The sequence below is a fragment of the Amblyraja radiata genome, chromosome 10, assembly GCF_010909765.2.
Source record: "Amblyraja radiata isolate CabotCenter1 chromosome 10, sAmbRad1.1.pri, whole genome shotgun sequence".
Classification (NCBI taxonomy): Eukaryota; Metazoa; Chordata; class Chondrichthyes; order Rajiformes; family Rajidae; genus Amblyraja; species Amblyraja radiata.
This window is the reverse complement of record NC_045965.1, coordinates 40320664-40346490: the sequence shown is the minus strand read 5'-3', so window position 1 is coordinate 40346490 and position 25827 is coordinate 40320664. Positions and strand designations below refer to the sequence as shown.

The window sequence follows — 25827 nt, the reverse complement described above, 5'->3', positions numbered from 1 at the left end:
GGGTTCAATTTTAGTTTCACATGGTTACCCAATAGGTGAGCTAAGTGCATTGCAACAATTGGCAAAACACGATAGAAATGCAAAGGTAAATTAGAATAATGCAAGTTAAACCTTGAGTGATTTTCTCCAAGTGCCACAGCGATTCTGCAGATGCCATGTGATGTTTCCATATCTCCATTTTGGACAGCTTGTCTCAGCTGTTCCTGCAGCTGCAAGACCTGAGGGATCAGCTTTAGTAACGTGTTTACGTATCTGTAGGTTCCAGAAAAGAACCAGGCGTTAACACCAAGGATAAGAAAATGCACATGATAGATGACAAACATTTCAGGTTTCAAAATTACAACAGAATCCAGGAATATTCCAAACAGTCAAACAAATGAATCAATATAGAAACAGCCAAAGCAACAAGTTCTCTTACGTGGCGTAAGTAGTCAAACCACTAATACAAAGTTTGGCTAATGGATGCACCAGGTGGACAGGGTGACGAGGGAGGCATTTGGCAAGCAATTTGGAAAAGTACAAAAGTACAAAAATTAGGACTTCATGATACAACTACACAAGTCGACGGTGAGAGCACATTTGGAGCAATTTGCAGCTCTGGTCACCCAGCTATAGGAAAAAAAATGTCATTAACTTGGGTAAGGTGCAGAAACGATTTACGAGGAGGTTGTCAGGACTTGAGGGCCTGAGCTAGAAGAAGAGGTTGGACAGGTTAGGACTTTATTCCTTGGATTGCAAGAGGATGAGGGATGATCTTATAGAGGTGTATAAGATCATGAAGAGAAAAGATAGGATAGATGCACAGTCTTTTACCCAGAGTAGGGGTAACAAGAGCCAGAAAACATTGGCTTAAGGTGCGAGGGGAAAGATTTAATAGGAGCCAGTGGGGCAACTTTTTCCACACAGAGGGTGATGGGTATATGGAACGAGTTGCCAAAGGAGTTAGTTGCGGCAGGTCCTATAACAACATTTAAAAGACATATGGACAGATTCATGGGAAGGAAAGGTTCAGAGGAATATGGGCCAAATACAAACATGTGGGACTAGTGTTGATGGGGCATCATGGTCAGCTTGGGCAAGTTGGGCCGTAGGGCCCTTTTCTATGCTGTGTGACTCTAGTATTCCAAGAGATTCACGGCTTGAGTTATTGGGAAAAGCTGGATAAGCCAATACTTGTTTTATTATAGTGCAGGAGGTTGAGGGGTGACCGTGTTAAAGTATATAAAATCATGAAGGGCATGGATAAAGTGAAAGCACATAGCATTTTCCACAAAGCACAGGAGAGATTTTAAAAGAGATCTCACTGTCAACTCAGAGTAGTCCACATAAGGAACAAGCTGCCAGAACATGCTGGAAAATTTTCCGCGACCTAGCTGAGGCCACGAGTATTCGGGAACTTCCCTCGAGCAAGAAGGAGAGTTCCAGTGACCTCATAGGACCTCCTACGACCTTGTGTCGACCATGCTGCGAGTTTGAGTCGAGGGCAAACTCATCTAAACTTGCAGATTAGGTTGCCGCAGTTGGACAGCCCCTTTGGGCCAAAAGCCTTGTCCCCACGCTGTATAGCTCTACAATCAGAAATTGCAAATAATTCCTGTTCATGTATAATCAAGTGTAAATGGAAATATGAGCACCATTAATGTCATTCAAATTATCCAGAAATTAGATATTTTCCAATAATATGTGAGTATGACATTTGTAAATATTACTACACATAAAAACAAATGGGTAGATAATCTTGTGAAGAAAAAAGCCTCCTTTATGTTAATCATCTGATCCTAGAAGATATTGCATCACACAGCTTCAAAATTAAATTTGAATCATTGGTCTTGATCTTTATTTTGTACACTGCTGTACACTCATAACTCGCAATAAGCCCCCAAACCACACACCTTCACGGCTTTTAAATGTCCAATGTATTACAAATCCGGTTTCAAAATCCATCACTGTCAATTTATTGTGCATCATGTAGATCTGAAATTATCCTTAAATTGAAAAAGATTTGTCACAGGAAACTTCCATTGCATTATTGTTATGAGAAGTGCAGCAAGGTTTTCTCTCATTATTTTCTTTGGCAAGGATTTAGTTTTGCATTGAATCTTTTTTTTCACCTCAGTATTACAAATCAGGAATAGACCATCCCCTAGAAGTCAAGTCACTTTTATTTATATAGCACATTTAAAAAACAACTCTTGTTGGCCAAAGTGCTTTACATTGGTGGAGGTACTAACGTTATACAACAGCGATTCATAGATTAAATACAAACATCACTACATACATATAGCCCTCGCTCAGAGGACGTAAAGAAAGGCTTGGGAGTAGATGAGTTTTAAGTCTCGACTTCTTTAAGTCGATGGAGGGGGAAAGTTCTGATGAGAAGAGGGATGCTGTTCCACAGTCTAGGAGCTGCAACCGCAAAGACGCGGTCACCCCTGAGCTCATGCCTAGACCGCGGGATGTTCAGTAACCTCAAGTTGGCCGATCTGAAGGACCTGGAGGTGGTGTGGTGGGTAAGCAGACTTTTGATGTAGGTGGGGGCAAGCCCATTAAGGGCTTTGTAGACATAAAGGAGGATCTTGAAATTTATTCAGAACCGCACTGGGATCCAGTGGAGAGAGGCCAGGATCGGAGTGATGTGGTCCCTTTTACGGGTGCCCGTCAGGAGTCTCGCTGCGGCGTTTTGGACCAGTTGCAGGCAGGACAGGGAACTGGTCCAAAACTCGGACTGATGCCAGTGTAAAGGGAGTTGCAGTAATCGAGGCGGGAGGAGATAAATGTGTGGATGATCTTTTCGAGGTCATCAAACTGGAGGAATTGTTTTATTTTAGCTATCGTCCGAAGCTGAAAGAAGTTAGCTTTTACCATGGCATTGACTTGTTTGTCAAATTTCAATGCTGAGTCAAATATCATGCCAAGGTTTTTGACGTGAGGTTTGAGTAGTGGGGTAAGGCTTCCAAGGCTGCCTGCTATCATTTTGATTGAGTCCGAGGGGCCGAGAAGGATGACCTCAGACTTACTCTCGTTTAGTTGGAGGAAGTTCTAGGCCATCCAACACTTTATATCCTTGAGGCAGCGGGTAAGGTTAAGCAGATTTGATTGGTTTTTGGGCTTCAGGGGGAGATAGAGTTGTGTATCGGTATCAACTGGTCCAAAACGCCGCAGCGAGACTCCTGATGGGCACCCATAAAAGGGACCACATCACCCCGATCCTGGCCTCTCTCCATTGGCTCCCTGTGCAGTTCCTAATAAATTTCAAGATCCTCCTTTATGTCTACAAAGCCCTTAATGGGCTTGCCCCACCTACATCAATGGAAGATTCCTTAAATCTTAGACCAATTGATAGTTAAACCTTGTAAAAACTTTCCATTGAAAGTTCTTCACTAAATCATTCATTTATTTCCAAGTACCTTAAATCATAAAATTGCTTTTTCCATAAGCATCTCCATTCAGCAAAAGTCAAAATAACCGAAAACTGGTGTTATTCATTTATCATAAAGGACACAGATATAAGAATACCGCATGAATCCACAAGCCTGCACTGGCATTCAATAACATAGCAGGCAATACAATCTTGACCTCTAATCCATTTTCTTGTTGATTTCCTATGACTAGACTCCCAAATGTCCAGAAATCCATCCAAACATACATTCAAGGCCGATATAAACAACTTAGCTTCCAGGGGAGGCAATTCTATCTCTATTATTAACTATGTTTTTCACTCTCCACAGACAATGCCTGATTTGTTGGACATTTCCTACGCTCTGACCTGCATTCTTCTCGCTCTCCCTCTAACTGCTCTTATTATAGTTGTAAAGTTATAATTAGGTGCTGCCAGGTACAACACCAAAATAATGAGATCTCTTGTAGAACAGGGTTCTGTAGCATCTCTCCGCGCAGTGCCGGATTCTACTTTTCTGTTCTTCCTTCCTAAGTGTAATCCGTATCTGTCAAAAACATGCCTACTCAGGGGATCCATATTGCTTTGCAGAGTCATGCATTCTTTTCAAAATTTACTTTCCCCACTTATCCTTGTATCATCAACACATTTAGTTCTAATACACTCAGTCGCTTTATCCAAGTCATTAACATAAGTTGGAAATAGTTGTTACTCTGGCCCTGACCCCTGCACTAGTTACAGTTTGCCAACTTTTTTTTCCTTTCTTTTTTTTTTTTTAATTCTTTTTTTTTAAATGCTTCACCGTTGCTTGTGCCTCGCATGAGATTTGGTCATACTGAATTTTAAAATTGATTTCATTTTGGTTTAGTGGAATTGTTATGGCCGGTTCTCACGGTGCGACCTGACGCAAGATGTCACCAGAGTGAAGTGGTCGTGGTCCAGCACGAGTTCCGCACGATATAACGGGGGGTAGATAAAGAGTTCCCACGGTACACGGCAATTCTGTCATTTGTGCGGGTGACTTGTCCGTCTCCCGATCTTTCCCGTTAATCGTGAATGAACATCGTGGACTGTAGTGTAGTTAATCACGTGGCACAAATGATGTCACTTTTTTTCACACACTATATAAATATCCTCCGTTCGTAGAATTGGCTCATTTGCAGACATGCCTATACAAAGTTGGTTCGAGTACAGGCTGGTTGTTATTTTCATTGACGCGCTGTATGCATTAGCGCAACATGTGCATCGAAAACGCTTGCGTGAAGGCAGAAGGGTGAGATTAATTAAAAAGAGAATTAAGAGGAAGTCTCACTGGGTTAAGCCCATGTTTCAACGGAGACCTCAATTTGGACAATATGAGCAACTGCTTAATGTGCTGTGCGAAGAGGATAAAAGTGCATTCAAAAACTTTGTCAGAATTTCACCCGAGCTCTTTAATATTGCCGATATTGAGACCACCTTTTTTACTCACCTTATGTCCCCTCTGTCAAGCTTCCGGGTTTACCGTTCGCAGGAGTTCCCACGGTACCCGCAAGAGTCATTACGGATATCGCACGGATATCGCACTGGCATCTGCTTTCATACAATGTTGCAACGCTCACCAAAAAGTGCTCAAGTCACTCTTGGAGAAATTCAAAAATGTTTGAATTTTCTCCCGACCTTACAAAGTTACACGACTACCTGCCGTTAGCGCCACGGAGGTCCTCGGTGGTCCACGAATGCCGTACTGTTATCGCAGGAGGTTCCCACGATGTTAAACTCTTGTTAAGTAAGTAAGTAAGTAAGTAAACTTTATTTATATAGCGCATTTTAAGTCAATTTGCATTGACCCCAAAGCGCTTTACATAATTTAAATAATAATAAGTTCCATTGCAAACCATAGAAAAAGGTTTTTAAAAAAAATGAATAAAAATGGACACAACATATTACAGAGTTCAACACAAACATCCCCCCACAGCAGAATCAAAACATTTCCACTGCGGGGGAAAGGCACCAGAAAGTTAAGTCCTCTTCCTCTGTGAAACATCCCGTCTTGCGTCAGGTCGCACCGTGAGAAAGCCCTTTTACTGTTTCATTATTTTAGGAACTGATATGAACATCCTACTTAGAGTCATAGAGTGATACAGTGTGGCTCTTCGGCCCAACTTGCCCATACCAGTCAATAATGTCCCAGCTACACTAGTCCCACTTGCCTGCACTTGGTCAAGATCCCTCCAAACCTGTCCTATCCATGTACCTGTCTCTAAAGGGCCTGTCCCACTTGGGCGTCACTTGCACGTCACGCAAGTGGCGCGCGAACATTTTGTGAATCCCAAAATCCTGGGGCGGCATGCGCGACCGTGCGTCACTGCCTACATCACCACACACCATGCACGCGTAATGCACACCATGTGCGCAGAATGCACATCTGCGCGCCCAAGTGGGACAGGCCCTTTAAACGATAGAATAGTCCCAGCCTCAACTACCTCCTCTGGCAACTTATTCCATACACCCACCACCCTTGGGTGAAAAAGTTACCTCTCGGATTCCTACTAAGTCTTTTCCCCTTTACCTTGATCCTATGTCCTCTGGTCTTCGATTCCCTACTCTGAGCAAGAGACTCTGTGCATCTACTCGATCTATTCCTCTCATGATTTTGTACACCTCTACAAGATCGCCCCTCATCCTCCTACGCTCCATGGAATAGAGACCCAGCCTACTCAATCTCTCCCTACAGCTCACACCCTCTAGTCCTGGCAACATCATCGTAAATCTTTTCTGAACCCTTTCAAGCTTGACAATATCTTTCCTATAACATGGTGCCCAGAACTGATCAATATTCTAAATGCAGTTGCACCAACATCTTATACAACGGCAAGATGACCACCTAACTTCTATACTCAACACTCTGACTGATGAAGGCCAAAATGCCAAAAGCCTTTTTGACCACCTTATCTACCTGCGACTCGACCTTCAAGGAACCATGCACCTGTACTCCTAGATCCCTCTGCTCTACAACACAACCCAGAGGCCTACCATTTACTGCCCTCGTTCAACATCCCAAAATGCAACACCTCACACTTCTCTGTATTAAATTCCATCAACCATTCCTCCGCCCACCTGGCCAATCAATCCAGATCCTGCTGCAATCTTTCACAACCATCTTCACTATCTGCAAAACCACTCACTTTTGCATCATCAGCAACTTGCTAACCTTGCCCTGTATGTTCTCTCCAAATCATTGATATAGATGACAAACAGTAACGGGCCCAGCAACGAACCCTGAGGCTCACCACGAGTCACTGGCCTCCAGTCCGAGAAGCAACCTTCCACCATCACCCTCTGCTTCCTTCCATGGAGCCAATTTGCTATCCATTCAACTATCTCTCCTTGGATCCCATGCGATCTAACCTTCCAGAGCAGCCTACTTTGAAATATTTTTAACATAAAATGTTAAAATTTACTGATATCAATATATATTTTCCAAATGCTACATCAAATCACTACCAAGATTCTAACATGACCTAAGCTCTGTTACAGGAAAATGTCATTAGAGAAATGAAGAAGAACTGAATAAATCTTTTGGGTTGCATAACAGACACCACAAGACTGTATTACATACATGTTCAGTTTCAATGATTTTCTATACAAAATGCCGAGACCGAGAAGTAGAATTCAAGCTGTCATGAATACTTTCACATTTTTACCCAAGTTTCAAAAAGTTAAAATATATTAAACAAAACAAAATTAAACCTTCTGCATTTCAAAATAAATAACACCTATACATTCTGCAAGAAGCTGATAAAGGCACCAATATGTAATTGCTCAGATGAGCATAATGCATTTCAGTTTAGCACTCCCACATGGTGAACATTTGACTTCGGTGGTCAACATCTGACCGGAAGAAAGCAGACAAAAATGATTATCCTCAAATCTGTTCCATGGAATTGAGTTATATCTATTCATTTACTTAGTTACTATAAACCTCGACACTCCCACAATTACACCTTCCACCCCACCTCCTGTTACCTTCTCTAAGTTTTTCTGTATCTGTGCATCTATTCTCATGATGAAGCTTTCCATTCTAAAACTTCTGAAATGTCCTTCTTCTTCAGGAAACGTGAATTCCCCTCTGCTGTAGTTGGAGCCATCGGATGCACCCGTTCCCAAAATAGAACAGAGATAAAGTTCCCCTCGTCCTCACCCATCACGCTGCCAGCCTCTGCAACCAGCATGTCAACCTTCACCATTAATGCCAGCTGCAATGAGATCCCACATCATCCTCTCTAGGGACCACACCTTCCATGACTCCCAGTTTGCTCATCCCTACCCACCTAATAATCCCCATCCCCCAGCACTTTACCTTGCAACTGTTCGAGGTGCAACACTCGTCCATACACCACCTCTCTTAACACCATCCAGGCATCTAAATACCCCTCATGTTCACCTTCTCTAATTTTGACTATCGCATTCAATGCTCCATGTGACCTCCTTTACATTGGCCAAAGTGTAGACTAGCAACTGCTTTGCAAAGCACCTGCATTCCATCCACAGTAGTCACATCATGCTTCCAGTTGCAAGTCATTTCAACTCTTCACATTCCCACACCACCTGTCTGCCCTGGGTCTCCTCTGCCACACAAGCCCCCCCCCCCCCCCATTACCTAGACCTCACACCCACTCCCACGTAGTTTATTTTGCCCATCACCATGTACGCATCTACCTGGGTTCCTTCCCCTTGTTTCACATTTCCCATCCCCTCACCCCTCTTGCTCCATTGCCCATGATCCATCCCCTTCACCTGGTTCCACCCATCATCAACCTTGTTCTCACCCTCCCTCTCACTTCTATATATTGGTCATCTTCCCTCTGCACTCACAGTCCTGATGCAGAGTTTTATTTTTTGCTCCAGATTCCAGCAGTCTGCAGTCTGCTATTTTCGTCCCTGTTCATTTCATTTCTTAGAGCAGAAGATAACACAAAATGCTGGAGTAACTCAGCGGGACAGGCAGCATCTCTGGATAGAAGAACTGGGTGAATTCCCTCTATAATAAAGAAAAATTCCCCAAACACCTGTCCGACATCAGAAACACTCTTCAGGAGTCAGGTGTGGATTTGTTAATGACTGCTCTCCGCAGAAGACTTCATGAACAGAAATACAGAGGCTACACTGCAAGATGCAAACCACTGGTTAGCTGCAAAAATAAGATGGCCAGGTTTGTTTGCCAAGAAGTACTTAAAAGAGCAACCACAGTTCTGGAAAAAGGTCTTGTGGACAGATGAGATGGCAAGAGCAAAGTATGGAGTAGAGAAGGAACTGCCCAAGATCCAAAGCATATCACCTCATCTGTGAAACACAGTAGTAGGGGTGTTATGGCCTGGGCATGTATGGCTGCTTAAGGTATTGGCTCACTTATCTACATTGATGATATAACAACTGAAGAAGGTCTGAAGAAGGGTTTCTGCCCGAAACGTTGCCTATTTCCTTCGCTCCATAGATGCTGCTGCACCCGCTGAGTTTCTCCAGCTTTTTTGTGTACCTTTGATGATATAACTGTTGATGGTACAGGTGCACAACCTTTTATCCGAAAGCCTTGGGACCAGACACTTTTCGTAATTCAGAATTTGTCGGCCTTCGGAATGGAAATTTTTTAGCGTAGATTTTAATGGCTGGCTCAGTGGTAGAGTGCTCGGCTCATATCCGCAAGGTCGCGAGTTTGCGCCTTGATCCCGGCAGTAAACTCGGTCGCGTGTTTGAGTCTTCAATGTAGTTTTTGCAGAATAAATGTTTGTATGAAATGCAGTGTAGGAGAGGTGTACTGACTGTGTGGGCAGAACTTTGGAAGTGATTGCCCACCAGTCTAAAAAGCCGCTGTGTCTCCCTGTCCCTGGGATAGCAGGGGGCGATCAAACAGCACAATACCCCCCTCCCCCTCCAACTCCAGAGGAATCCGCTCCCCGATGGGCCGCTACGGCGACAAGTGGCAGTTTGCCGACAGCCCGAGCTGCGCCCCCTCATCCGCCACCCCAAGAACAAGACGTACCTTGCACACCATCAGCTTCTGCCCCTACGTGTTCCTCTGGAGTTGGAGCGGGGCTGGAGTTGCTGCTGGCCGTGGGTCTCTGGGATCTCCGTGCTTGCAGTGGGCCTGGGGGTCGGTGTCCCGTTGGTCCTGACGTCTCCGGCCACCCCCCTGGACTGGAGCTGAGACTGGAAACTGTACCGCCCTTGCCTCCTCCCTCTGCAACTGCAAACAACCCCACTCTCCTGCAAGGGCGGTACAGTTCCCGGAGGATGGCAGGTGGCCGGAGACGTCAGGACCAACAGGAACTCGCTCCCCAATGGGCCCCTACGACGCCCCGAGCTGCGCCCCGTCATCCGCAACCCAGGTTCCTCTGTAGTTGGAGCGGGGCTGGGCTGGGCTGCTGTTGGCTGTGGGTCTCTGGGATCTCCGTGCTTGCAGTGGGCCTGGGGGTCGGTGTCCCGATGAGGGGGCGCAGCTCGAGGAACGGCTTCTGGTGGTCCTGACGTCTCCGGCCAGTTTGCAGTTTTCCTCTGGAGTTGGAACGGGGCTGGGCTGCTGCTGGCTGTGGGTCTCTGGGATCTCCGTGCTTGCAGTGGGCCTGGGGGTCGGTGTCCCGTTGGTGCTGCTGCAATCGCCGACGTGAAGACAGTGCAAAGCCCCCGCGCCGGTGCAATGGGCGGGGAGCTGGAGAGGGGAGGGAAGGGGTCACACACATGGCCGGGAAGCAGAGGGGTGTAGGTGGGGTGAAACTGAAGCGAGCGACAATCTGCTGCTGCCTGCCCGCTGAGTTAAAAAGTTCCCACGCAAGACTCACGAAACACTGTGTATCGTGAGTCTACCGTGGGAACTTTTTAACTCAGCGGGCAGGCAGCAGCATATTGTCAATTATTAACCCTCCCGCGCAATATACCCTCACCTTCTCTTTTATGAATGGGGATTTAGTTCCCCTTTCTTCGAGGACCGACCGGAGGTTCCGCTGTCACCTCTGCGGGCCACCCTCGGTGAACGTTTTCAAGGACCTTTCTTCAAGGACCGAAAAAATGGCCGCTATTCGGAGGTTTTCGTTATTTGGATCTTCGGATAAAAGGTTGTGCACCTGTAGTAGCATAATGATTTCTGAAGTGTATAGATACATCCTTTATCTGCTCAAGTTGAAACAAATGTTGCAAAACTCATTGGTTGGCAGTTCATTCTACAGCAAGACAATGATCCGAAACCTCCCCCTCCCCGGGCACTTTCCCTTCCAAGAGATGCAACACTTGTCGCTTTACCTCCCCCCTCGACTCCATTCAAGGACCCAAGCAGTCGTTCCAGGTGCGACAGAGGTTCACCTGCATCTCCTCCAACCTCATCTATTGCATCCGCTGCTCTAGATGTCATTTTGGTTTAGTGGAATTAAAATTTAGTGGAATGGCTAGAGCGAGTAACACCGGAAATTGGAGGAACAGCACCTCATATTCCGCTTGGGGAGTCTGCATCCTGGGGGCATGCACATTGAATTCTCCCAATTTTGTTAGTCCTTGCTGCCTCCTCCCCTTCCTATCTCTCCCTCAGCCCTCGGGCTCCTCCTCCTCCTTTTTCCTTTCTTCTCCCCCCCCACACACCCCATTAGTCTGAAGAAGGGTTTTGGCCCGAAACGTTGCCTATTTCCTTCGCTCCATAGATGCTGCTGCACCCGCTGAGTTTCTCCAGCATTTTTGTGTACCTAATGATCCGAAACATACTGCTAAAGCAACAAAGGAGTTTTTCAAAGCTAAAAAATGTTCAATTCTTGAGTGGCTAAGTCAATCACCATATCTGAACCCAATTGAGCATGCCTTTTATATGTTGAAGAGATAATTGAAGGGGACTAGCCCCCAAAACAAGCATAAGCTAAAGATGGCTGCAATTCAGGCCTGGCAGAGCATCATCAGAAAAGACTCCCAGCAACTGGTGATGTCCATGAATCGCAGACTTCAAGCAGTCATTGCATGCAAAGGATATGCAACAAAATACTAAACATGACTACTTTCATTTACATGACATTGCTGTGTCCCAAACATTATGGTGCCCTGAAATGGGGGGACTATGTATAAATACTGCTGTCGTTTCTACATGGTGAAACCAAAATTTTAAAAATGGCCTTTATTAAAATCTGACAATGTGCACTTTAACCACATGTGATTTTTTTCCATTACAAATCTCAAATTTTGGAGTACAGAGGCAAATAAATAAATGATGGGTCTTTGTTCCAAACATTATGGATGGCACTGTATAAACACGTGAATTTTAATTTTAACAAGTTAAAAATTTACTTGGTTGTTTTCTTCCTTCAATAAAACTCTATGCTAGCAAACATGCACAATTTATACTTTCTTTCATTTTGCTTTAAGAATGCTGCATGTAGTTCCCAAAATATACATTTTAACATACAGACCAGTTGTATTTGCAAGTAGGTGGACTGACAGCAATCTCATAGATGGAGTTATATTTTTTTGTAATTTAACATGTGCTTTGTTACCGTAAAGGCTTCAATTAGGTTGAGATTTTACAGAGCAATTGTTGCATTTGCTAAAAGCTTTTTTGATAAATAACAAAAAATGCCCACATTTTGCTAAACATTAGAAAACAAAAAAAAATAAAATAAAGTCCTATACATTTTACTAGATCAATCCAAAGGTCAAATGTATTTAAAAATATTTACAGGAAGGCAGGCACAGGGTCCATATAAAAAGGCTATGTGAATCTCAATTGATGGAAGAAACTTAAAACTAAGGACTAAAGGAATAAAGCCAAGTATTAGCATTAGTGTTTGCAGAGTTCAAGACCAAACAGAAATATTTATCTATTTCTGCCGGAGTTTGCAAGTCCGCAAAAGATCTGTGTTGGTAATGAGGATGAAGACGACAATTAGCAAGAGCACAGGAGTGCAACTATATTATAGATGAGCACTTCACAGGAGGTGGATGTGTAATTTCATTTGCATTGTCTTTCATACATAATCCCTTGAAATAAAAATATTTTTTAATTAACTAAATAATTTGCATATTTTCTGAAAAGTTAACTTTTCGAATAGTGACTAAGTGTAAGCTTCAGAATGTACTTGAGATTTTGGCAACCAAGACTCCCTACCAGAACAATAAACAATGTTGCTAATGCCAAAATGCTTAGGTACTACCACTTTCAGAATTAATTCCTTCAGGGCTGCCAACTCTCAAGCTTCAAGTGTGAGAATCACTCATTTGAACAAATTCTCACGTTCTCATGCTGATCACAAATTTCTCACGCTCTGTCGTGAGAAATTCTGTGATCAACGAAAATTTAAAAACTCAGATAAACTGCATGGGCCGCGGGTGTTGGAGATCCGGGGCTGGCGAGTGTTTGCGGGGCTGACGAGTGTTTGCCGGGCTGGCGAGTGTTTGCCGGGCTGGCGAGTGTTTGCCGGGCTGGCGAGTCGCTCACTGCAGCTCTGGCCATGGAGCAGCCTCGGTGCAAGAGTCCCGGGCTATCGGAGGCATCGGAAGCGTAGCGCCGCTGCCGTGAAAGTCTCTGTACCAAATTCGCCCAGGTGACTGGCATGGATCAGGCTGCGGCTCGGTGCATCCTGGAGGACAACCAGTGGCTGCTGGAAGTAAGTACCAAGCACTGGGTATAAACGGTGGAAGATGGTGGACTTCAAATGGGAGTGGTTGGAGAAAGCATCCTGCTTGCCTGCTAGATTTTCACTTACTGTAACTGCAGGAAAAATGTTCAGAAGCAGGGGTCACAGTTTAAGAATAAAGGGTAGGCCAGTTAGGACTGAGATGAGGACAAACTTTCTTCACGCAGAGAGTTGTGAATCTGTGGAATTCTCTGCCACAGAAGGCAGTGCAGGCCAGTTCACTGGATGTTTTCATGAGAGTTCTTGGGGATATTAAATCAAGGGATATGGGGGAAAAAACAGGAAAGAGGTACTGATTTTAGATGAACAGCCATGATCATATTGAATGGCAGTGCTGGCTCGAAGGGCCGATGGCCTATTCCTGCACCTATTTTCTATGTTTCTATGCTTGAGTATCCGATTCAGATTGAAACTTTATTGTCATTGTGCAGTGTACAGTACAGACAATGAAATGCAGTTAGCATCTCCCTAGAAGAGCGACATAGAATATGAGCAATAAATAAATATATTTACGTGCATACAGTCATAGTAGTGCAATTATTTTTTTCCTGGTGGAAGGAGTGTCCGCGGTGAGAGGGGGTAATTGACAATCACCGAGGTAGAGTGTTGAGCAATGTAACAGCCACAAGTAAGAAGCTGTTCCTGGACCTGCTGGTCCGGCAACGGAGAGACCTGTAGCGCCTCCCGGATGGTAGGAGGGTAAACAGTCTGTGGTTGGGGTGAGAGCAGTCCTTGACGATGCTGAGCGCCCTTCGCAGACAACGCTTGCTTTGGACAGACTCAATGGAGGGGAGTGAGGAACCGGTGATGCGTTGGGCAATTTTCACCACCCTCTGCAGTGCTTTCCGGTCGCAGACAGAGCAGTTGCCATATAATACTGTGATACGGTTGATAAGGATGCTCTCGATGGTGCAGCGGTAGAAGTTCACCAGAATCTGAGGAGACAGATGGACCTTCTTTAGTCTCCTCAGGAAGAAAAGACGCTGGTGAGCCTTCTTGAACGTAGTTGAGGTATTGTGGGTCCAAGAGAGGTCATCGGAGATGTTGACCCCCAGGAACCTGAAGCTGGAAACACGTTCCACCTCCGTCCCGTTAATGTGGATGGGGGTGTGCGTGCCGCCCCTAGACCTTCTGAAGTCTACAATGAGCTCCTTGGTCTTCTTGGAGTTAAGGGCCAGGTTGTTGTCAGCGCACCATGCTGCTAGGAGCTGGACCTCCTCCCTATAGGCCGACTCATCGTTGTTGCTGATGAGGCCAATCACCGTTGTATCATCTGCATACTTGATGATGGTGTTAATACCATGTACAGGTGTGCAGTCGTAGGTGTAGAGGGAGTAGAGGAGGGGGCTCAGCACACAGCCCTGTGGAACGCCGGTGTTCAGGGTGAGGGTTGAAGAGGTGTGTTTGTCTAACCTAACAGACTGGGGTCTGTTGGTTAGAAAGTCCAATATCCAGTTGCAGGGGGAGGGGTCGATGCCCAGGTCACCGAGTTTGATGATCAGTTTAGAGAGTGTATAATGGTGTTGAATGCTGAGCTGTAATCGATGAACAGCATTCTAACGTAAGTGTCTCTGTTGTCGAGGTGGGAGAGGGCGGAGTGAAGTGCCGTTGAGATGGCATCCTCCGTACTCCTGTTCCTAGAAACATAGAAACATAGAAATTAGGTGCAGGAGTAGGCCATTCGGCCCTTCGAGCCTACACCGCCATTCAATATGATCATGGCTGATCATCCAACTCAGTATCCTGTACCTGCCTTCTCTCCATACCCCCTGATCCCTTTAGCCACAAGGGCCACATCTAACTCCCTCTTAAATATAGCCAATGAACTGGCCTCAACTACCTTCTGTGGCAGAGAATTCCAGAGATTCACCACTCTCTGTGTGAAAAATGTTTTTCTCATCTCAGTCCTAAATGATTTCCCCCTTATCCTTAAACTGTGACCCCTTGTTCTGGACTTCCCCAACATCGGGAACAATCTTCCTGCATCTAGCCTGTCCAACCCCTTAAGAATTTTGTAAGTTTCTATAAGATCCCCCCTCAGTCTTCTAAATTCTAGCTAGTAGGCGAACTGATAGGGATCCAATGTGGGGGGTAGGCAACCTTTGAGGTGTGCCAGGACCAGCCTCTCGAAGCACTTGGTGATGATGGGAGTAAGTGTAACTAGGCGGAGTATATGGCAATAAAACTCGATCATTTGATTTTGAAGCATACATGCATGGTGGAGGTATAATGTAGTCATAGAGTGATACAGTGTGAAAACAGGCCCTTCGGTGCAACTTGCCCATACCTGCCAACATGTCCCAGCTATGCTACCTGTTTTTGGTCCATACCTCCAAACCTGTCCTATCCATGTATCAGTCTAACTGTTTCTTAAACGTTGGGATGGTCCCTGCCTCAACTACGTCCTCTGGCAGCTTGTTCCATACACCCACCACCCTTTGTGTGGAAAAAGTTACCCCTTAAAAAGTTACTTAAAAATACTTCATATAAAAAACGTTGAAATCATAAAGTAAAGTAAAGTAAATTTATTTATATAGCACGTTTAAATCAACTCGCGTTGAGGCCAAAGTGCTTTACATAGAAAAAATAATAATTAAGCTTCCATACATCCATAGAAAAATTAAAATTAAGAAAAATGACACAACATATTGTATAATTCAACACAAACGTCCCCCCACAACAGAATAAAAAATTTCCGCTGTGGGGAAAGGCATCAGAAAGTTCAGTCCTCTCCCTCTGTGATCACCCGAGGTCGGGGCCTATTTGTGGCCTCCGCAGCCAGTCCGATGTTTTCAGGCCCTCTTGCCAGAAAGCTGGAATGCCGGCATCGGGTGAACACTCCTCGGCGGCTCCCATACTTCCACAATGCACGAAAAAGTGATTTTAATACATCAAATTTCCCATTTTTCAACTTGAAGTAGGGAGGGAGGACACCCTACTTCCACACCCTCTCCCCACTCGGTTGCTCCACTCCCTCACCGGATACCCTTAAGGCCAGTGATCAGTGATCGCTCAGTCTCCCCACTTTCAAAAACGCTCCGCGGCTCCTGGTTCAGACAGAGAACACTGCCAGATGTGAGCGGGGAACTGAGGCCAGTTGTCCGTGATGTCTGGATCCCAATGCTCAGCGCTTCATGCTTCGGAGTTGGCTAATGTTATTGATTTGTAATTAGCCTGATTTGTAATTAGTTGACAAAACCTTAATTTATTAATCCGGAGTATCCAGAGGGATGGGATAAGTGTAATATTAAAATGACATGCAAGGTGTCAGGCTGTCTGTCACAACATACAGCCCTGATAACCCATTATTTCCTTCAGTTAAATAACCATATAACAATTACAGCACGGAAACAGGCCATCTCGGCCCTACAAGTCCGTGCCGAACAATTATTTTCCCTTAGTCCCACCTTCCTGCACTCATACCATAACCCTCCATTCCCTTCTCATCCATATGCCTATCCAATTTATTTTTAAATGATACCATCGAACCTGCCTCCACCACTTCCACTGGAAGCTCATTCCACACCGCTACCACTCTCCGAGTAAAGAAGTTCCCCCTCATGTTACCCCTAAACTTCTGTCCCTTAATTCTGAAGTCATGTCCTCTTGTTTGAATCTTCCCTATTCTCAAAGGGAAAAGCTTGTCCACATCAACTCTGTCTATCCCTCTCATCATTTTAAAGACCTCTGGGATATTGGGAAGATAGCACTAATGTCATTTGCCACTCAATTATTATGTTTCTTTACCTCACTGATTATTTCTAAATCCCTTCCCCCTCCCTAATTCCTTTGACAGGTTGAATAGAAATGTCCCCAATCTCGTTGTTTTATTAATTGAACACGTAGATGAACATCCTCAAGGAATGTAATCAGATGGAAACTGATTAAGATGCGATATTTAAGAGCTTGTTCAAAGAAGGGGCATATTTTAAAGGAGTGACAGAGATACTTGCAGGGGAATGTGTGAGGAGATTATTATTTGTCTTTAGTTTGAACCAAGACATCTGAAGATTCAAAGTTTAATATAGTAATAGTGCTGATACTGACCCCAACCAACCATGTAATGAATATCATCCATTCCGGAGGTTTTACTTTTATGATGCCATTTAAACTTCACTTGGATTTCAATCACTTAAATTTAAAAGTAATTGGAAATTGGGAGCATTGGAACAAAAATTTGTTCTCAGTACATATTAACTGTAATGTAATAATGTATGCATGTTGGTAGGTGCAATCAAAACAAAGATCTTTTTATCATTGTTGTGTTAGGAATACCACAGAAAATATTATGTGCTCTCAAGATCACATTTAATAGAATAATATTGCTTAAGTATATAGTTATTGGACTTTGCATTTCAGAAAAATCCTAGCTGAGAAGAAGACAGCAAAATACTGAAAATATTGGGGGTGAAAATGACTTCAGGACAGTTTGTTACGAATATGAAAGAAATGGTAACAGAATACTTATACAGCTGAGTGAGTATAATTTTACGGATGAGAATTGTGTTCAACCAATTGATGACTTCTTTGACAAAGTAACTAGCATGTTAGATAACAAGGAAGCCAATGAATGTAGCTAATTTTTGTATCCATAATTTGGTCTGTGGAGTGACCCATAAAGGATTACTGCATTAGATAAGCACCTGTGGACTTGAACGTAATAGGTAAAGTCCAGGGGGTCAGATATGGGGCTTTATGTGTGGGCCACATATATTGTCAGTGCAAAGGGGCTAGGAGCAAGGCCAAGTGTGCATCCAGAGTCAAGGTCTGGAATAGCACTAGATGTGCAGTCAAAGCTGGGACCAGGGGAGTGTTCAGAACTCGGAACCTAAGCAGGTAAGCAGCTATGATCAGGGCAGAACAGGGGGCCAGGTGTAAGGCTGGACACAGGGGCAGGAATGAGAGAAGGTATGCAACTGGAGACAGGGCCAGGAGTAGTACCAGGTGTGCAGTGAGACCGAGGTTGGTCAACATGGGCCAAGTGTTTGATTATAACCCGATTTCCATACATGAATATACTAAGATCATTCATGTGCTGCACGTGGTGATCAGAGCCTGGGCTCTACTGTGGAATGTAATTAGGAATGTAATTTAGTCTAACTTTAGTCATAGCTAATCCAATTTAAAGCATATATATTGCATTGAAGTGTAAGTTAAAAGAATCGCTACAGTATGCACCATATTGCACAATTTCAAGCTGAAAAATGCAAAGGTTCCGTACCAAAAGTTCTGTCCGTCCCCCCCCCCCCCCCCCATCGGTCGCCACGCTCCCTCGTGCTTGGTCTCTCGCAATTTCTCACTCCCAACTCTCACACAATGTTGGCAGCCCCGATTACTTGGAATGGTAAATAACGCCAATAAAAACAGCAAAAGCTTGAAACAAACATGTTAATCAGCATTGATTGACAAAAAAACAAATTTTCCTCATTACAACGAATAGTGTGAAGAAGGGTTTCGGCCCGAAACGTCGCCTATTTCCTTCGCTCCATAGATGCTGCTGCACCCGCTGAGTTTCCCCAGCAATTTTGTGTACCGTGTGAAATACATCAATGTGCCATGCTAAAAAACATTTTTAAAAGATGCAGCACTGTATTGTGTGTTTGCATGCAATTCTATCCCCTCCCGCCCTCTCTCCCAATTTGACCTTACGAATGACACAAATGTCTTGGCAGCTCTTCTTCCATAATTACATGTTCCACTGTTTTGATTTCAGAGCACCATAATATTAGTCGTGCATTTAATCCCCACCTGAATCGATGAAAAATACTGGAGGAATATTAGTTTGATAATGCTTTTCCGAAATAAATGCAAGTAGTTGCTAGTGTATGCTTAAAGCAAGCTTCAGCATAATTCAGAAGAATTGTGTACTTTGATACAATGCTGTGCTATTCATGTTCCCTGCTCAGAGGAGGGAATAGTAAAAGATTGAGGAATTTAAAATGACGGCCTACAACGTCCATCTGTCTGTCTGTCTGTCTGTCTGTCTGTCTGTCTATCTATCTATCACTAAAACTCTCATCTTGTTTGTTATTATGTCTGTGATTCTGTCTGTCTGTCATTCTGACTGTCTGTCTGTGATTCTGTTCCTGAAACTACGCCAAAACGGTATACGATAGCACTACAATTTTTGGCCCACCTTACTCACCATTGTCCTGTCGTGTGGTGTATCAAATTATGTTCAGATTAATGGTATATTTTACAAGTTATTTACATTTTAAACTTTACAAAAATTAAAACAGCGCCCCCAATTGCCGTCTTTACTTGTATGGCATTACAAAAGACACCCAAGGAGTCCTCAACCACAGTTGTGACCTTTGCAGAATTTCAGACCGCCATCTTTTCTTCCTTTCGCCTGTCCTTGCCTCACCTCGCTACGGGGACATAACGGCTCACGGGTAAGTTTCCTTCTATTTTACCAACTCCTCCACGGGTCGTCTCTTCACTTTAACTTAATTCCCCCCCCGGGCCCTGGGATTGGAGCCGATGCGGGGTCCGGGGGCAGGGAGAGGCCGCACTGGCGACTTGGCCTGGGCACTGAGGCTGGGGCTAGATCTGCTGCTTCGGGGAGAGAGAAGATCGGCACCCGGGGTTGCTGCTCCGGGACCGCGAGGAGGGAGAGGAGCGGCAGCCTCGGCCTCTCCCTCCCCCTCCCCAGGCTCTGGGCTGCTTGGCCCGTCCCCACGACAGCCTCACGCCACAAATACAACTTCATCGCCAATCGATCCATCCCTTCCCACAGCGCCCGCCTCATGTACAACGTCATCTCCGACGTGGTGGAGAAAACAGGGCGGGCGGTGGTTCACATCGAGATCCTGGGAAGATGAGGAGGGAGAGTGCGGGGATTGAGGGCGAGGAGGGGGTATGGAGGGTGGGGAAATTGGGGGAGGTGAGGAGGGAGAGTGGGGGAGGAGGGGAGAGAGCGGGGGAGAAGGGGGGGGAGATGGGGGAGGGGGGTGAGATTGGGCAGTGGGGGATAGACAGAGAGGAGGGCAGTGGGGGAGGTGAGGAGGGTGGAGGAGGGGAATAGAGGGAGAGGAGGGGGATAGGGAGGGGAGACGGGTTATGGAGGGAGGGAGGGGGATAGGGATGGTAGAGGAATGGAGAGGGAGGGAGATGTGAAGGAGGGAGTGGGGGGATGGAGGAGGAGAGGGGAAAGAAAAGAGAGGGTGAAGAGGAAGGGGAGGAAGTGCTGGGGATGATGGTGAATGGAGGAGGATAGGGGTAGGAAGAGGGATGGCGAGGCGCACTTTGGGAGGGTTGCCGTGACTCGCATCACAACAGTGATCTCTGGCGTCACAACGGGAACCCATCAGCTGCGCCTGCGCAGTTGGGGGCTATGGGTGAGTGGTGGAATATTGCGTTCGGGGACCAGCCCTCCCGTGTGACAGGGACCCTATGGGTCCCACTTGGTCTAGTTATACAACAAAACTAACAACAGCTTTCAGTTTTCTGTGCTCTTGTTTTAACACAGATTTCCCAAAGTTGTTGTCAGTGATTTAGGTCTCCACTCCTATGCTATACCTATTGTAGGTTTCCCCACTATAATCAATGGAAATCATTACTTAACAATTCAGGTACATGTGTATGCGACTTTGAAAATGTTATCCTATGATGCACAAAAAACGAGTTTTAAAAATAGCATTTCGACATTGTTACTTCTCTGCAAATTGCAGGCCCAAAAAGCTAACATTTTATGAGCGGGAGAAATACTTCAAGAAATACAAATTATAATATGAAATGGATTTTTCACGACACCAGCAAGTGCAATCACATCAACCACGACTGTGGAGTTGGAGTCGTCAAGTCGGAGCAATTTTGGTGCTGCTGGAGTCGAAGCCGGAGTAGGTAAAAAAGGCCCGACTCCGACCTCTACATAAATTTCGGAGACTACGTAAATCGGAAAAAAATCTCTTTTTTTAAACACTTTATTTCCACCCGAGACAATGAGAAATCCCATCGGTGCTGCCATCTGGAGGCAGAACGACGAGAAACAAAACGTAAACAAATGCCATCATCAATTGATTTCCCTCCACCAGCTACTGAGGTCAGTTTAGTCATTCATTTATGGGGATATATATTATAAATGAATACAGATTACAAATTTTCATGATTTACTGCAAAATAAATCGTCAGTGATGATTATTTTTTTCTTAACAGCAGTAAACACTAGTCTTGGCAAAGTGTCAAAGAATTTGGTGATTTGAGTTAAAAATTTGAGTTAATACAAAATTTCCCAAGCTAGCCCCTTTCTCAATGGCAAAGGCAACTTCAACCAGATCTGCTGTTTTTGAATATTTTCCAATAACTACAGATAAAAAACATTTTGTGTGTCAGTGGATGATAGAAGATGATGATGGTAAAAGATTGTGTGAAAGTTGTAAATGAGAAAGATACAAGAACCAGTAAAAATCTTACAACTACCCTAGTCAGTAAAAAACAAATCCCCTGAGGGACAACCCGGTTCATTACTAAGACAAAGTAACTAACAATGACCACAGAAATGTTTAAGAAACACCTTATCGAACGTTGTAAGAAATGGTGTGGCCTTAACTTTATTTTCACAACCAGCTTTTCTGGCCTAAATGGAGAAATGGCTAAGAAACTAGGAGTTTCCCTGGCAAGGGAGGGAATCAGAAAACTTATACGTGAATACACCAAGAATGAAAAGGAAAAGCTTCGAAAAGCTCTTAAGGGGCGGTTCATGTTCATTAAAATGGATGCCACCACTCGTCACAGAGTTAACTATTTTGCCATCAATGATGATGATTTGATTTGCCATCAATTTGATGATGAAAACAACAAAATAGTAACTCAGACATTTGGAGTAAAGGACACCAAGACACATCATGAGAGCATTATTTTCCAGTGGAAGAAATTTTGAAAGATTTTGAAATTAAGAAAGACCAGATTCTATGCATCGTCACTGATAATGCTTCAAATATGCTAAGCACCATAGAAAAGATTAATAAAGTTGAAGAAGAAAAAGTCACTAATGAAAGGGAGATCTCTGATGCAGATTCTGAAACTGAAACAGCAGAAATAGAACAGAATGATGAAACTTTAGATAATATTGTTGAGGAGGCATCTCAACTCTGTCTAATCCAACATATGCGTTGTGTTGTACATACATTGTAACTAACAATAATAGATGGATTGAAAGAACGCCATGCAGCTACTCCAATAGGTAAGGGGAGGCAAGTAGCCACAGCAGCCAGGACTCTAAAATTGATGCAATCCTCCAGAGACGTGCAGGAAAGGGAGCTATATTCAAGGGAGACAAATCCAGGGCAAAAATCAAAAAGGGCCACTTTTCAACATAATTGTATAAGGGGTAAGAGTGTTATAAAAACAAGCCTGAAGGCTTTGTGTCTCAATGCAAGGAGCATTCGTAATAAGGTGGATGAGTTGAATGTGCAGATAGCTATTAATGACTATGATATAGTTGGGATCACGGAGACATGGCTCCAGGGTGACAAGGCTGGGAGCTGAACATCCAGGGATATTCAATATTCTGGAGGGATAGGCAGAAAGGAAAAGGAGGTGGGGTAGCGTTGCTGGTTAGAGAGGAGATTAACGCAATAGAAAGGAAGGACATTAGCTTGGAGGATGTGGAATCGATATGGGTAGAGCTGCGAAACACTAAGGGGCAGAAAAAGCTAGTGGGAGTTGTGTACAGGCCACCTAACAGTAGTAGTGGAGTTGGGGATGGCATCAACCAGGAAATTAGAAATGCATGCAACATAGGTAAAACAGTTACAATGGGTGACTTCAATCTACAGATAGATTGGGTGAATCAAATTGGCAGTGGTGCTGAGGAAGAAGATTTCTTGGAATGTATGCGGGATAGTTTTCTAAACCAACATGTAGAGGAACCAACGAGAGAGCAGGCTATTCTAGACTGGGTATTGAGTAATGAGGAAGGGTTAGTTAGCAGTCTTGTTGTGCGTGGCCCCTTGGGCAAGAGTGACCATAATATGGTTGAGTTCTTCATTAGGATGGAGAGTGACATCGTTAATTCAGAAACAAGGGTCCTGAACTTAAAGAAAGATAACTTTGAGGGTATGAGACGTGAATTGGCCAAGATAGACTGGCAATTGATTCTTAAAGGGTTGACGGTGGATATGCAATGGAAGGCATTTAAAGAGTGCATGGATGAACTACAACAAATGTTCATCCCAGTTTGGCAAAAGAATAAATCAGGGAAGATAGTGCATCCGTGGATAACAAGGGAAATCAGGGATAGTGTCAAAACAAAAGATGAAGCATACAAATTAGCCAGAAAAAGCAGCCTACCAGAGGACTGGGAGAAATTCAGTCCAGCAGAGGAGGCCAAAGGGCTTAATTAGGAAAGGGAAAATAGATTATGAAAGAAAACTGGCAGGGAACATAAAAACTGACTGCAAGTTTTTATAGATGTGTGAAGAGAAAAAGATTAGTTAAAACAAATGTAGTCCTTGCAGTCAGAAACAGGTGAATTTATCATAGGGAACAAGGACATGGCAGACCAATTGAATAACTACTTTGGTTCTGCCGGAAATAGCAGGGGACCGGGGTTCAAATGAGATGGAGGAACTGAGTGAAATCCAGGTTAGCCGGGAAGTGGTGTTAGGTAAATTGAATGGATTAAAGGCCGATAAATCCCCAGGGCCAGATAGGCTGCATCCCAGAGTACTTAAAGAAGTAGCCCCTGAAATAGTGGATGCATTAGTGATAATTTTTCAAAACTCTTTAGATTCTGGAGTAGTTCCTGAGGATTGGAGGGTAGCTAATGTAACCCCACTTTTTAAAAAGGGAGGGACAGAGAAAACAGGGAATTACAGACCAGTTAGTCTAACATCTGTAGTGGGGAAACTGCTAGAGTCAGTTATTAAAGATGGGATAGCAGCACATTTGGAAAGTGGTGAAATCAGTGGACAAAGTCAGCATGGATTTATGAAAGGTAAATCATGTCTGACGAATCTTATAGAATTTTTCGAGGATGTAACTAGTAGAGTGGATAAGGGAGAGCCAGTGTTATATCTGGACTTTCAGAAGGCTTTCGACAAGGTCCCACATAAGAGATTACTATACAAACTTAAAGCACACGGTATTGGGGGTTCAGTGTTGATGTGGATAGAGAACTGACTGGCAGACAGGAAGCAAAGAGTAGGAGTAAACGGGTCCTTTTCACAATGGCAGGCAGTGACTAGTGGGGTACCGCAAGGCACAGTGCTGGGACCCCAGCTATTTACAATATATATTAATGATTTGGATGAGGGAATTGAATGCAACATCTCCAAGTTTGCGGATGACACGAAGCTGGGGGGCAGTGTTAGCTGTGAGGAGGATGCCAGGAGGCTGCAAGGTGACTTGGATAGGCTGGGTGAGTGGGCAAATGCATGGCAGATGCAGTATAATGTGGATAAATGGGAGGTTATCCACTTTGTTGGCAAAAACAGGAAAGTAGACTATTATCCGAATGGTGGCTGATTAGGAAAAGGGGAGATGCAACGAGACCTGGCTGTAATGGTACACCAGTCATTGAAAGTAGGCATGCAGGTGCAGCAGGCAGTGAAGAAAGCAAATGGTATGTTAGCATTCATAGCAAAAGTATTTGAGTACAGGAGCAGGGAGGTTCTACTGCAGTTGTACAGGGTCTTGGTGAGACCACACCTGGAGTATTGCGTACAGTTTTGGTCTCCTAATCTGAGGAAAGACATTCTTGCCATAGAGGGAGTACAGAGAAGGTTCACCAGACTGATTCCTGGGATGTCAGGAATTTCATATGAGGAAAGACTGGACAGACTTGGCTGTACTCGCTAGAATTTAGAAGATTGAGGGGGGTTCTTATCGAAACTTACAAAATTCTTAAGGGGTTGGACAGGCTAGATGCAAGAAGATTGTTCCTGATGTTGGGGAAGTCCAGAACAAGGGGTCACAGTTTAAGGATAAGGGGGAAATATTTTAGGACCGAGATGAGAAAAACATTTTTCACACAAAGAGTGGTGAATCTCTAGAATTCTCTGCCACAGAAGGTATTTGAGGCCAGTTCATTGGCTATATTTAAGAGGGAGTTAGATGTGGCCCTTGTGGCTAAAGGGATCAGGGGGTATGGAGAGAAGGCAGGTACAGGATACTGAGTTGGATAATCAACCATGATCATATTGAATGGCGGTGTAAGCTCGAAGGGCCGAATGGCCTACTCCTGCACCTATTTTCTATGTTTCTATGTTTCTATATTGGACCAAGCAACTCACTGGGGCAGCACATATATGATGGTCAAGCGTTTGCTTGACCCAAAACACTTTCTAGAAGACATTGATAATCTCGGTGTTTTATTGACTAAAGTCAATGGAGGTTGGTATCACAATTAGAAGCTCTGCTTACTCACCCTTATGCAGTCACCAAAAAGGTGCAAGCAGAGGATTTAACTCCTGGTAAATTCCTATGTGAGTGGAAACAAATATTTCACCTATACAAAGCTGGAGGATTAATTGCTGAAGGAATTGTATCGTCAATGAAGAAAAGAGAGGGTCTGCTACTTGAAAATCAAATCTTGTTAGCTGCTGTCTACGTAGAACCAATGAACCGAATCCTGTTGAGCAAAGATCAAATTGCTAAAGCAAAAGAGTTCAGAAAAAAGGGCTACTACCTGAAAAGTTAAAACCACAAAATGAAGATGAGAGTACCAAATCTTTCTCATCCTCTTCAAATTATGAAGTCAGATTTTGCAAAATATTTCGATAAAATTTAACAATCGAGAGCAAAGCGTCCCAGTTTAAATGTGCAAAGGCAGCCTGTGGATGT

General features: G+C 44.2%; 1 protein-coding gene across 1 annotated transcript in view; it reads right to left on the bottom strand.

The window, feature by feature from the left end:
• ipo13 (importin 13) overlaps window positions 1–25827 on the bottom strand; it is a 118493-nt gene that overhangs the window by 79994 nt on the left and 12672 nt on the right. The window contains exon 3 of the mRNA XM_033028636.1: window positions 112–252. Coding sequence (XP_032884527.1) covers window positions 112–252 — 141 coding nt within the window. The remainder of the gene's footprint in view (window positions 1–111; window positions 253–25827) is intronic.